The sequence below is a fragment of the Takifugu flavidus genome, chromosome 19, assembly GCF_003711565.1.
Source record: "Takifugu flavidus isolate HTHZ2018 chromosome 19, ASM371156v2, whole genome shotgun sequence".
NCBI lineage: Eukaryota > Metazoa > Chordata > Actinopteri > Tetraodontiformes > Tetraodontidae > Takifugu > Takifugu flavidus.
The window spans coordinates 6,985,196-6,996,421 of record NC_079538.1 but is presented as its reverse complement, the minus strand read 5'-3'; the positions used below and the strand labels follow the sequence as shown (position 1 = coordinate 6,996,421).

The 11,226-nt window shown below is 45.7% G+C and overlaps 2 protein-coding genes across 2 annotated transcripts; one reads left to right on the top strand and one right to left on the bottom strand.

Annotated features, from left to right (window-relative positions):
- Positions 1-37: 37 nt before the first annotated feature.
- On the bottom strand, positions 38-6,397 carry zbtb2b (zinc finger and BTB domain containing 2b). The gene is made up of 3 exons (XM_057016753.1): positions 6,033-6,397; positions 3,723-3,903; positions 38-3,502 (listed from the first exon to the last, which is right to left on the bottom strand). The coding sequence occupies exons 2-3, from the start codon at positions 3,893-3,895 to the stop codon at positions 2,101-2,103; spliced, it is 1,575 nt and encodes a 524-aa protein (XP_056872733.1). The 5' UTR covers positions 3,896-3,903; positions 6,033-6,397; the 3' UTR covers positions 38-2,100.
- Positions 6,398-8,488: 2,091 nt separating this feature from the next.
- armt1 (acidic residue methyltransferase 1) lies at positions 8,489-11,207 on the top strand. Its single transcript, XM_057016754.1, has 5 exons — positions 8,489-8,734; positions 9,031-9,136; positions 9,435-9,676; positions 9,892-10,057; positions 10,167-11,207. The coding sequence occupies exons 1-5, from the start codon at positions 8,679-8,681 to the stop codon at positions 10,941-10,943; spliced, it is 1,347 nt and encodes a 448-aa protein (XP_056872734.1). The 5' UTR covers positions 8,489-8,678; the 3' UTR covers positions 10,944-11,207.
- The last annotated feature ends 19 nt before the right edge of the window (positions 11,208-11,226 follow it).

Sequence of the window (11,226 nt, the reverse complement as noted above, 5' to 3'; positions counted from 1 at the left end):
TCAAGAAATTAATAAGAAAGATGTGCAAGACCCACAATTATAAAAGCATGATTTATTTTCCGTCCTTCAAAAAATGCTCTTTATACAGAAAATTACTCTCATTCCTGAGAACTGGATCACAGCAGATGTTGGAGAACTGGGGAGCAACACACATGGGAGGGAAATGACCAATTATTGCATCATAAACATGAATAAAACTTCAACTTCCCGTCTTCCTGAGATACAACTATTAGATTAAATAGAGAGGTGGCGGGACAGGAACTGCAGGATCAACCTTTTTCTATTAATGCGTGCAAATTTCTGTGAACTGAGCTCTTCAAACATCGCGTCAGTAGTAAAGCAAAGGCAATTCCTCCAACATTGGTCAAAAATGTTGATGCTCAACACTCACATGATTAAAAGTTCCACGTGTTTTTGATTTTACTTAAACCAAAATTTGATTGAACAGAGATTTTACTTATTTGGCGACCACACTACGAAGTCTGGAGTAGACTAGCTTGTGAATAAGGGAAGACAGCGCCACCTAGGCAAGCTTTGGACTCATTACATCAGAGTGGAAAGCTTATCTGCTTCATCCTCACCACCATCTCTTAAATTTGGCAAAATACAAAGATAAAACGATTATTGCTACAAGTTTAGAACACATTGTGGTGGGTACGCTTGTCATCTTCCACATTATAAACTTACACAATGGAGAGAATTAAACTATAGTTAACAATAATCTGCGATAAAAAGACAGAAGTTGTCATTGATGCCTCCATTCGCAGCATAAATAAAACTGAATTAGTTGTCTAACTGAAATTATGGACTAAGTCCCCACTAAAAAAAATTAAAACAAAAACTGTTGAATTAACTCCATATAAGTAAATGAACAAAAGCTAGAATGATACTTATTGTAGAGGTTGTATAACATTTCCAGTCATCAGTAGTACACAATTCTGTGTTATAATAAATAGCATTGTATATAAGTCACAACCACCTGTATATATCCAGTCATTTGTAAATTTTTAAGAGTTTCTCTTTAAAGCTTACTGGTGTAAATGAGACTTTTCATCATTTCACCATGTTCTTCACCACTGCTGCTAGTTAGATCTATTTCCTGCTTTGGGGAAAAAAACAAAACAAAAAAAAAACACAGAACACTTTTCCCTTCGTATGAACAGTAAAACAAAAAAAAAGGAAATACAAATAAATCTCAAACTATATTCTGAAATTCTAAAGTCTTTCCTAAAGAAGATAAATCATACATTGTCCTACTGATGCAAATATTGTATTGATATGAAATAGGGAAACAATGTCAGCACCTCAATTTATTTTCCAGCTGCCGATATGATGATCTGGCACAACTCATCCTTTAATATTGTGACAACAGACCTCCAGTCGAACGGTCATTAGGAGGAACACTCGTGGTTTAACATGACGGAATCATGCGAGGACAAAGGGAAGGCGATGAAACGCAGAGGAGAATAATTAAGTGGCTGTTGAAGAGGAAGTTAATGTCAATGGATCGTGTATCTGAGGGGGCCTTCAACCCAGTCAACCAAAACATTAATGGAAGACAAATGCACTTCATCCTGAACTTTAACACATGATCTGAAGACTTTGTGTGATTTTATCACGCTAAACTTCCTAAAGCTAATGCACAGCACCTCGGTGGGGCCCAGTAACACTCCTCTAATGCAGCTGCAGGGAGAGGTCTGCGTCTGAACCTCTCTGCCGCCTTCAAATCCACGTCCGACTCGACTGCTATCTCTTCCGGAAGCGTCTCAGCTTCCTGTTCCTTTTACACTCGGCTCTGCTTCTACCATGACGCCGCCCTGACATGTCGTAATAAAATGAGAAGTTAAGACACTTCCTCATCCTAAACTTCGGCTAGAATTCGATTTTATTTGCTTCTGACCATGAATCCTCCTGTACTGCGGGGGTCAAAACATTAAAAAAAAATAAAAAATACTGTACCAAAGTAAAATAATTCCACAACATTGTTAGGAGGTTGAAAGCTTCAAACACACATACCCTGACTAACTTCACCATTAGCTTACCTATCAACCATAATTTAAAAAATAAATTTTTAAAAAGAACATATACACAGTTTCGGCACTATTCTACAAGGATTTCCTCAGTCTTTATTGGTTCCAGTGGCGTGCCAGAGTTGGACAAATCCGAGCCTTCGTCTTTAGCAAACTCTTCGCGCTGGAGCAGCATCCCTGCCCCCGTGTTGGCCTGCAGCCCCACTAATCCCCCTTGCGTGAAGCACAAGTGTTTGATCACCTCGTTGGGGCTCGAGAAGGTGGTCGCGCAAATGTTGCATTTGTACGGCTTCGTCGAGCCCAGGAACATGGCCTCTATCTGGTTGCTGTCATCGCCCGTAGCGCACAGCTCCATGCTCTGTCGGTCCACCATGGTGTAGGTGTCGGCGCCCTGGTTCAGGCACACGTGGCGAGCGGCCTGGTTGGCTCGGCAGAAGCTCTTGCCGCACGAGCTGCATTTGAAGGGTTTGCCCGTGTGGATGTACATATGTTCCCGCCAGTGGCTCTTCTGAATGAACTTGCGCCCACAGGTGGAGCACTCGTACTTCCGTCGCTTCACTTCCCTGTCCAGGTCAGCGTTTTCCAGATTGTCAATATCGGCAATATCCGAAGGAGGCGGCGTGTCAGCCTGAGAATTTAACCCTCCCACCCCCCAGGTGGACGTGGACACCTCTGCTCGGGGAGAGTCCGAGTTGGTGGCTGACAGCGGCGTCTGCTCGCTGTCGCTGATTATCTCCACAGCCGCGTTAGAGGCACTTAACAATTCTTTGCTTGCCCTGATGAGCCCGTCGCCCTCAGACGTGTTAGCTTCTCCCGTCAGCATGGGGCAGAAGGAAGCGTTGGACTCTGCCTGCTGCAGAGCCTGGGTGTGTTGGAGCAGATGCTCCCTCAGCAGGCTTCTCTGGGTGAATCGGCTACTGCACAGATGACAGGAGTAATGTTTCCTAAAGGAGGCGCTCCTTTTCATTATGCTCGGCTTTACATGGAGAATGGCATTGGCTGAAGAAGCTCCCGAACTCAGCGAGTCGACCCCCCCTTCCTCGGCCGCGTGCTTGGCGCTGGTTGAGGCCTCCGCGTCTTGAAGCGTAGAAATCAGCTTGGACGGTAAGGAGTTTTCAAATGAACCTGCGGCGTTCACCTTAGCTGCCGAATTCCCGTCCGAGCCAAGCTGCTCCAGGTCGATCGGCGAAGACGGCGCCTGCCGATCAGACAAGCTGGCGGAGAGCGCCGCCTGCTGGTCGGATATCTGGATGCCGTAGAGGGAGTTGGAAAGACTGACGCTGTGCTCGGGGTGTGAATACGCAGACTGGCTGGCCTCCTGCAGGAGCGGATAGGCATGCAGGAATCTGACCCCCTGTTCAAGTCGCGCGGGGTCGATCAACTGGGGCGCCAGCTTCCCCGTGTACATCAGGTTGAGGAGGTAGCTGAAGATATCTGGCTGTATGTCGGCAGCTTTGAGGCGCACGCAGTCACTAAAACACAAAGTAAGAAGCATTACTTGCGTTGTTTTTTTTTTAAAGTTTCGTTTTTGCTGGTTCAAAGACAAGTGTAAACAAATCCTGAAATGCATTTGCTTATTTGTTTACTGTATGGTCTTTGATTGTTTCAGTAACATACGTACTACTGACAACCAAATTAGCCTCAGCTTGGTATTTAGAGTTTGTGTGACACCATCTCAAGCGCTTCCTGTACCTGTCCTGGTGAATGAAGAGCATTCTAAAATAGTTGGAGAACGCTGCGAGGACCGCTTTGTGAGCTTTGAAGAAGACATCTCCTATAGCGACGGTGCAGTCACACAGGAAGCCAAACTCCCTCTGAGCGTTAAGCTGCTGCAGCAGGATAAGACCATGGTTGGCCAACTCCATTCTTCAACCTGCACAAAGACACGCACGCACGCACACACACATGTTGCAATGAGTTTCCTGTCTGGAAAGAGACTCACGTTTAACGTGACCACAAAGGGTGACAGCGGTGGCGAGTACGAGTACAGCCAGTAAACGAGAAAACAGCAAAATCAGGTCAGGCTTTCACTAAGAGGAATATCGCACTAATTAAATTCTGAGGCAAAATAATTGCAATTTTAAAGATTCGTTCTGGATATTTACAGAAATAATTTCATCTCAGTGAGGCCTGGACAGTTTGGGGATTAAGGACGACCCCGACACAGCCTGGTATACAGCGTCAAATAAGCCCAACAACAATCCGGCAGCTATTTTAAGAATACGGTTTACACGTCGCGTCCAAAACTACAAAAAAGTTGCGAGAATCGAACCCAACCCAGGTTTTATCTCAGGGGACATTTTTCTGACCAAAGTGATGGATGTTGCTGACCCTAAAGGTCATCAGAGTACTACTGGGGCTCCGGGCCATCACATGACCAGGGTTATGGCTGTCGACACACATTCCTAAACTGGTTTTACCTCTTCCAGAGGAGAAGAGAAACAGCCCGTGGGCAGGGTGAACCCGCTTTGTACAACACTTTCTCCACAAAACGTGGGCTTAAAAACGTACCAAGATGGAAGCACTTTAGTCAATTTAGGGAAGTCCACCCTCTGCATTTTAACTCACATTTTCCGTAAAGTAAAAAGAAAAATGGGGGGGGGGGTCACCCACACGTGTATTTTATCATAGAGGTCAAAGGGCAAGGATGCTGGTAAGGCAAGAAAATGCTTCAGATTTTACAATGTCTTGGCCACAACTGCCATAGCTTCCAGTAAATTAATCTTATATTTTCATTTGATTATATTAGATTAACTTGCAAATAACCCCCCCCCCTCCAAAAAAAAAAAAAAAAACAGCAAATAAATGCAGACCAAATAAAAGTAGACATTAGGGCATAAACAAATAATACCAATCGTCTTCCACATTGCCTACATATCACAATATCTTTGTCTTTTTAAGTGAAATACATTCTAAAGCAAAAGCACCGACAAGCTCAGAATCAAAATAGCTATTTTTTAAGATTCACGGCAGCTTCAAAACGTAGAATGATAGTCAAAGTCTAACAGCGAAGTATTTATTAAAGGGCTTTTAATTAGGACGTTTCAAACAACTGAAGACGCTCATGTCGCCAGTGCAGCTGCTCATCCAAACACACCCGTTATATACGTTTGCGGCTGCGCTGACCCCTTTACGCTCATAGTGAATCGTGTTTACATTTAAGAGACACACGTGACAGAGGACATGCAAACACTGGCCTGTACAAACGGCATTCACATCTGCGTCTTTGATCGAGCCATGCCCTTCAATTCGACCTACAACTGTTGTGAATGACACTTTTAACGCGGCAGAAAGAACACTGACCGAAGAAATTTCCGATTTTACTGAGGTACCCTAAAGGCAGCACGTGCCGAACGCCGCCGCACTTCAGATTGTGAACCTGAAAGCGACCCACAACAGAAACAATCTTGTATTTTCACATCACTGGGAAGACTGTGATCGACTCATATTAGGAACTTAAGTGACTGGCCACAGGAGCACGCCGAGTGCACACGGACGCTAACTTGCAACAAAGCACCGCCCCCGATGAGATGGAGAGACACGTGGAAGAGCCACTTCCGTAGTGGGATTTTCTGTTATTCTGAAAATACACCTTTAAATCTACCCGTGCACACCGCGGGTGACGATGCCAGACGCGTCACGGGAATAAAACATTCGAAAATGCCCACAGAGGCGAGCGGCCGGAGCGCGGCCGGGCGCTTCAGCGGCGAACGGGGGAGGGAAAACAAGCGCGCACGGCCGGACTCCAGCCCCTGCCTCGGGTCCCTCTCGGTTGCCATTTGCTAGCGCGAGAAAAACGGACACGCACGCACGCGGGCGCGCGCACCCAACACACGTCTACGCGGAAAGAGACGCCAAGGGGGATGGGGCTGGTCACGAACGCGTCTCTTTTAACTTCCCCGTGACAATTGCAGATCACCAAGACGCGCACAAGTGGCCAAAATAGCGCACAATCGGCCAGGAACAAAGGCGCAGAGGAGCGCGTCGCCAAGGCGGCCATACCTGCGCTCCGCCGAAATCGGTGGACTTTTGCCGTGTCGCCGTTGTTTGTTTGTTACCGGGGACGCGTCCGTCCGCTCTGGGCTCGCAGCAGCTTGTGCTGTTCCTCGCAGACGCAGCATTCGTTGGCGGCGGAGAGGGTCGTCCGTCGCTGTTTTCCGGTTAGGGGTTTTACGTTACAATCACATGACTGCGGGTAGAAAACAGCCCAAAAAAACAGCCGTTGCATGATCCGTTGAGCGTGGGGGCGGGCGAGTTAACGTTAGTTTCCCGCGGTGTGAAGGCGACCGCAAGGCTGCGAACATAAAACCGAAGCGTGACTGAGGGCGACGTTAAATGTTGCGCCTTCGCGCTTCAGTAACTGAATATTAAGTCTCGGCCAACAGCCTCTCGCATTTGCATCGGCAGTTTAAGCGGCGCCGGCTTTTCAACAAGTCAAAACAGAGTTTTTAGACTTTGGTTCCCCTTTTAAAATTCCCACATGAAGTTACGGTTTAGGTTATATAAATACTAAGTTTAATATTATCGACGGATTTGTTTGATTTATGAGGTTACTTTACTTCACAGCACTTAAATGCAGATATAATCTATCTGTATAGTTAAAACACTGATTATAATTGATCCACTATGTTCAGTAAGACCGAATCACGTTGTACATTTTAGTATATTTGTGGTGTAAATAATAAAAAACAATACCTGTATGACAGGAAATTTACTTTTGGAACATATTGAAATAAATTACCCATTAATGACAGGACTTGTTAATGAGAGTAATAGTAGTCTTGGCAGTTTATGCCATTAAAAGTTTCACGATTAATTCTTTATCAGGCTTTTTTAATGCTTTTCATATAGATAATTACTAGATATGAATTCCTTTCTGAACGTGCACATATTTGAGGGTACTTGTGTCGAATTGTGCAAAAAAAATATATCAATTGCTTCCGATTTCCTTTAATTAAGCTAATATTTTCTTTTATAACCAGTTTCACTTGCTACATTTAGAGTCTCTGTCAACTTTGGATACATATTTTGCCATCAACTGTGGTCATCCCTCAGTTGATGGAGGTCGTTCCAATTTCAACAGACCCCCCCTTCCCCCCAAAACCTTTCATGACGCTGTTGTACTCCAGCCCCAGGACAGGGAGTCCACAGGACAACCACACTAATAAGCAAGTTGTTGGGTATGGAGAAACTGGGTGGAGAGTCTGTAAAATGAGACGGGGGGGAGCAGTCGAGGTGACTGAAATACCGGTGCCCCGGGACCATGAAGTCCCGGTCTGCTCAGCAAATCACGCAATTATGTCCTATCTGCAACTTTAATAGGCTGTTACTACTACTACTACTAATTATAATAATACACAGAGTTTACACAGTCTTGAATTTAACCAAAGGACGTTTGGAAAGAAATAAAAGCTTCATTAAACTCTGAATATTTCTGCTGCGGTTTCGCCTTATTGTTGCCTCCACAGCTCCATCAGAGTGCGTGAGATGTGCGCTTCTGCGGGTGAGCTGAAACACCTGTTTAAACGGCGCCTTTAACGTCCCCCCCCCGCCACCACCACCACCACCACCAACTCCCCCAACCCCGGTCACGGCCTGTTTTTGAAACCGGAGTGGTGACTCACTCCTCTCTCGGTTCAGAAAAAAAACTGATCCGGCCTGCAGAAGGCGGGGCCCGTCTGGGGGATGGGAAGCCGGCGGTGATGAACACCGGAGGTGGACGCAGCTGGACGCCCACTTCAATGGACCCCCACATCCTGGCCAAGGCCCACCATGTTCCCAGTGACTCACGCTGATCTGAGGGAAAGAGGAAGAACACTCAAATGTTTGTTATGAAACCACCCCACAAATTATGACTGCAGCCAATAAATTGGGCAGATAACAAGAGATTTTTAAAAACATGCAAACTGTTTGTCGTTGCTGCTTTGCGTCGGTTTAATGTACTTTTTTATAGAAATTATAATTGCCAAGATGAGCTCCCTATGAGACAGTGACCAGGAGCTGTAGTGGATTAAACGGGGGCTGTGGTAAAATATCCCATAATAATTAATCATGTTAAATGTGGGGCTTCGTTGGGGTTAGGCCCCAGTTCGACGGCATTTTTAAATCTGCTTGTGAAATATTATTTGACTTAATAGTCACTTATATCCCGCCAAAAGACCCCTGGGGGTTCAAAAATTCGTCTCCCTCCGAGTTTCGAGTCAATGTATCCATGACAACCGTTGCCCCAGCCAACAAGAGATGCAAGAGACGTAAGGCCGAATGGCAGCCACAAAGTATTTAAGTATTAAGCTCTCTGGACACAACGCACGATCAGCATATTCTGAAGCATTTAGACGTGGGGGTGGAAGTGTTGTGCGGGAAGAATTGACCAGATTAATTCTGGCTGCTTTATTGGAGCGCTCCACAAATACACGTGTTAGTCTGCCGATCGGACGCTAGGTGGCGCCATCGCACCCTGAAAACCGCAAACCAGGAAAAAGATACAAAATGTAGGTTATTTACTGTAGGACGCGGGATGGTGCGTGCGTACACCACAATCACGCAACAACGGAAGTGTTATTTGACATTTTCGAGTTTTAAGTGACAGCACTTGTCCACGCACTTATATCGATAAAGTTTGAATTTGAACCGACCCCAGCAATAACAATGGCGGCGGATCAAGCAGCGCAAGTTCCCCCTTCTCTGTCTGCAAAAGTGGTTGGGTATGTTGACAGCGGATTTTAAATACGGATTCTTCTTTCAAGTGAGGTTTATTACAATGCGGAGTGTCAACTGCAAATTCAATTCAATTCAATCGCGATGATAAATCTGTTGTCATCATCCGGTAACGTTAGCTTGTTGCTAGCGGAAGTCCAATAAAAGAGACACCTGCATGTTCAAATAGCTACACAATTTGTCTTCCGATGAATGCAAGAAAGCAAACGTGTAACAGTGTGTTGTTTGTGACTCGCCAGGGTTACTTTAGCTCAGTTTGCACACCTCTGTCATTTCTCTGCAGGTCTTTTGCTTATTTGACTGTGAAAGACAGGATGCCAACCATCCTTACCAAGGTTATAGACACACTACATCGCAACAAAGACAAGTTTTTGGAAGAATACGGGAAGGTAGGTTTTACTGGCTGTATAGGTTGATTATCCCATGTCACCTGGAGTTATATGGGCGACCATAGAAGCTGCAGACACATCTTAAAGGTCTTTAACGTAAGACGTGATGGGGCAACACCGTCCCCTTAGATTATTGCAGTCATATTGTCTCTTACAACCTGTTTAAAAATGCCCGTGCACCTAGGTCAAAAAGGCAAAAGAGTGTTGGCCCAGGAGATACTGAACAATGACTACAGATAGAGAACTGTAGTCTGTAGAGAGAACTGATCTGAAGATGACTTTGTTTATGATCATATAGGAGGGAATTGAAGCGGAGAAACAAACAATAGGTCTGCTGTCAAAGTTGAGGAATGAGATGCAAACTGATAAGCCAGTGGTACCACTGACGGATGGACTGCCAGACGCAGAGATCTGGAATCGGTACCTGCAGAGACATCGGCAAGTGGAAGAGGACCAGGAGGCTGTCAGCTGGTTCAAGTCACCATGGCTTTATGTGGAGTGTTACATGTACCGCAGGATCCAGGAGGCCCTGTGGCTCAAGTGAGAAACCCAAATACTTGTGATTTTAATCATTTAATAAACTTAAGGCTAATTTCTTGACTTTGAATACGTACAGTACATAATGTTGTGCAGTATCACTTGCATATAATTGTCTGCTGTCATCTTAAAACAGTACTTTAAGCATATTGCACTATAGAAATGGTATTTCCTGTTTTATTTCCTCATTCATAATTCTAGTTCTGCTCTCGTTTCAGTCCTCCCATCAGTGACTATGATGTCTTTAATGAGGGGAAGACTCTGAGCTTCTTAGAGTCTCAACAGGCTGTGATGGCCTTGTGTACGTACTTGGAGGAGGTTAAAAAGAAAACAGAGGAACTTTCTAAGAAGGAGCTCTTTCTGCATTTTAAAAAACTGCTGCAGGTTGGTATCAAACCTCACTGTTATTATCAAGGGTTTTTTTAATGTAGCTTTGCTGTAAATTTGTAAAAAATCATGTCAGGAAACATAACACCCACTTGTTCATTTTAAGGTGTCTCTGTGGGGAAACAAGTGTGATCTGTCCATCTCTGCTGGCAAAGACAACTCGCAGAAGACGGATGCGATAGATTCCCTCAGTAGCCTGCAGCCCTTCATCTTGGTGGACGACTCTGACCTGATGTGGTCGACTCTCACCTCAGCCGAGAGCCAAGGACCGCCACGCAGACTGGACATTGTTCTAGATAACGCCTCTTTCGAGTTAATCACCGACCTGGTGTTGGCAGACTTCCTGGTTTACGCTGGCATCGTACGCGAGGTCCGTTTTCACGGCAAATCCTTTCCGTGGTTCGTCTCCGACGTCACGGCGAACGATTTTCATTGGACCATTAAGCAGACAATGGCCACTAACCACCGGTGGATCTCCAAGTGCGGCGTCAGGTGGCAGAGTTACTTGAAGGAGGGCGTGTGGTCTTATCATGACCATCCTTTCTGGACGCTGCCCCACGAGTTCTGCGAGATGGCGGCGGCTGCCCCCGACCTGTACGCGGCTCTGCAGGGGTCAGACCTGGTCGTATTTAAAGGCGACCTCAACTACAGGAAGCTGACGGGCGACAGGTACTGGGATCACGCCGTCAGCTTCGGCACCGCCCTGCGCGGCTTCAGTCCGGCGCCACTGTGCGCCCTGAGAACTCTTAAAGCCAACGTCCAAGTGGGTCTGCAGCCGGGCCGAGGCGAGCGGCTGTCCTCTGTAGAACCAGACTGGATGAGCAGCAGCAAGTATGCAGTCATTCAGTTCCACAGTTCTACGACCCCATGGCAGCAGGACTGATGCCAACTAGATTTTTGCCATTAAAATCTTATGAGGGATAAACCGTGCTGAAAGAAATCTCAGGAGGTGTTACTGTACACATGTGTTAAAACCTGTACTCGTACGGAGAATATCAGTGTGACACAGTGACAGCGTTAGCTTGTTTTGAGCCCAGACCTCCGTGTCGTCACAGATAAAGTAAAAGTCTGCACGAGCTGTTATGTCATTTGGGGTTGTTAACTGGATTCTTCTTGCTGTTTTCATTAAAAATAGATTCTATAAAGACCTGCAGTGATTTTCCTTT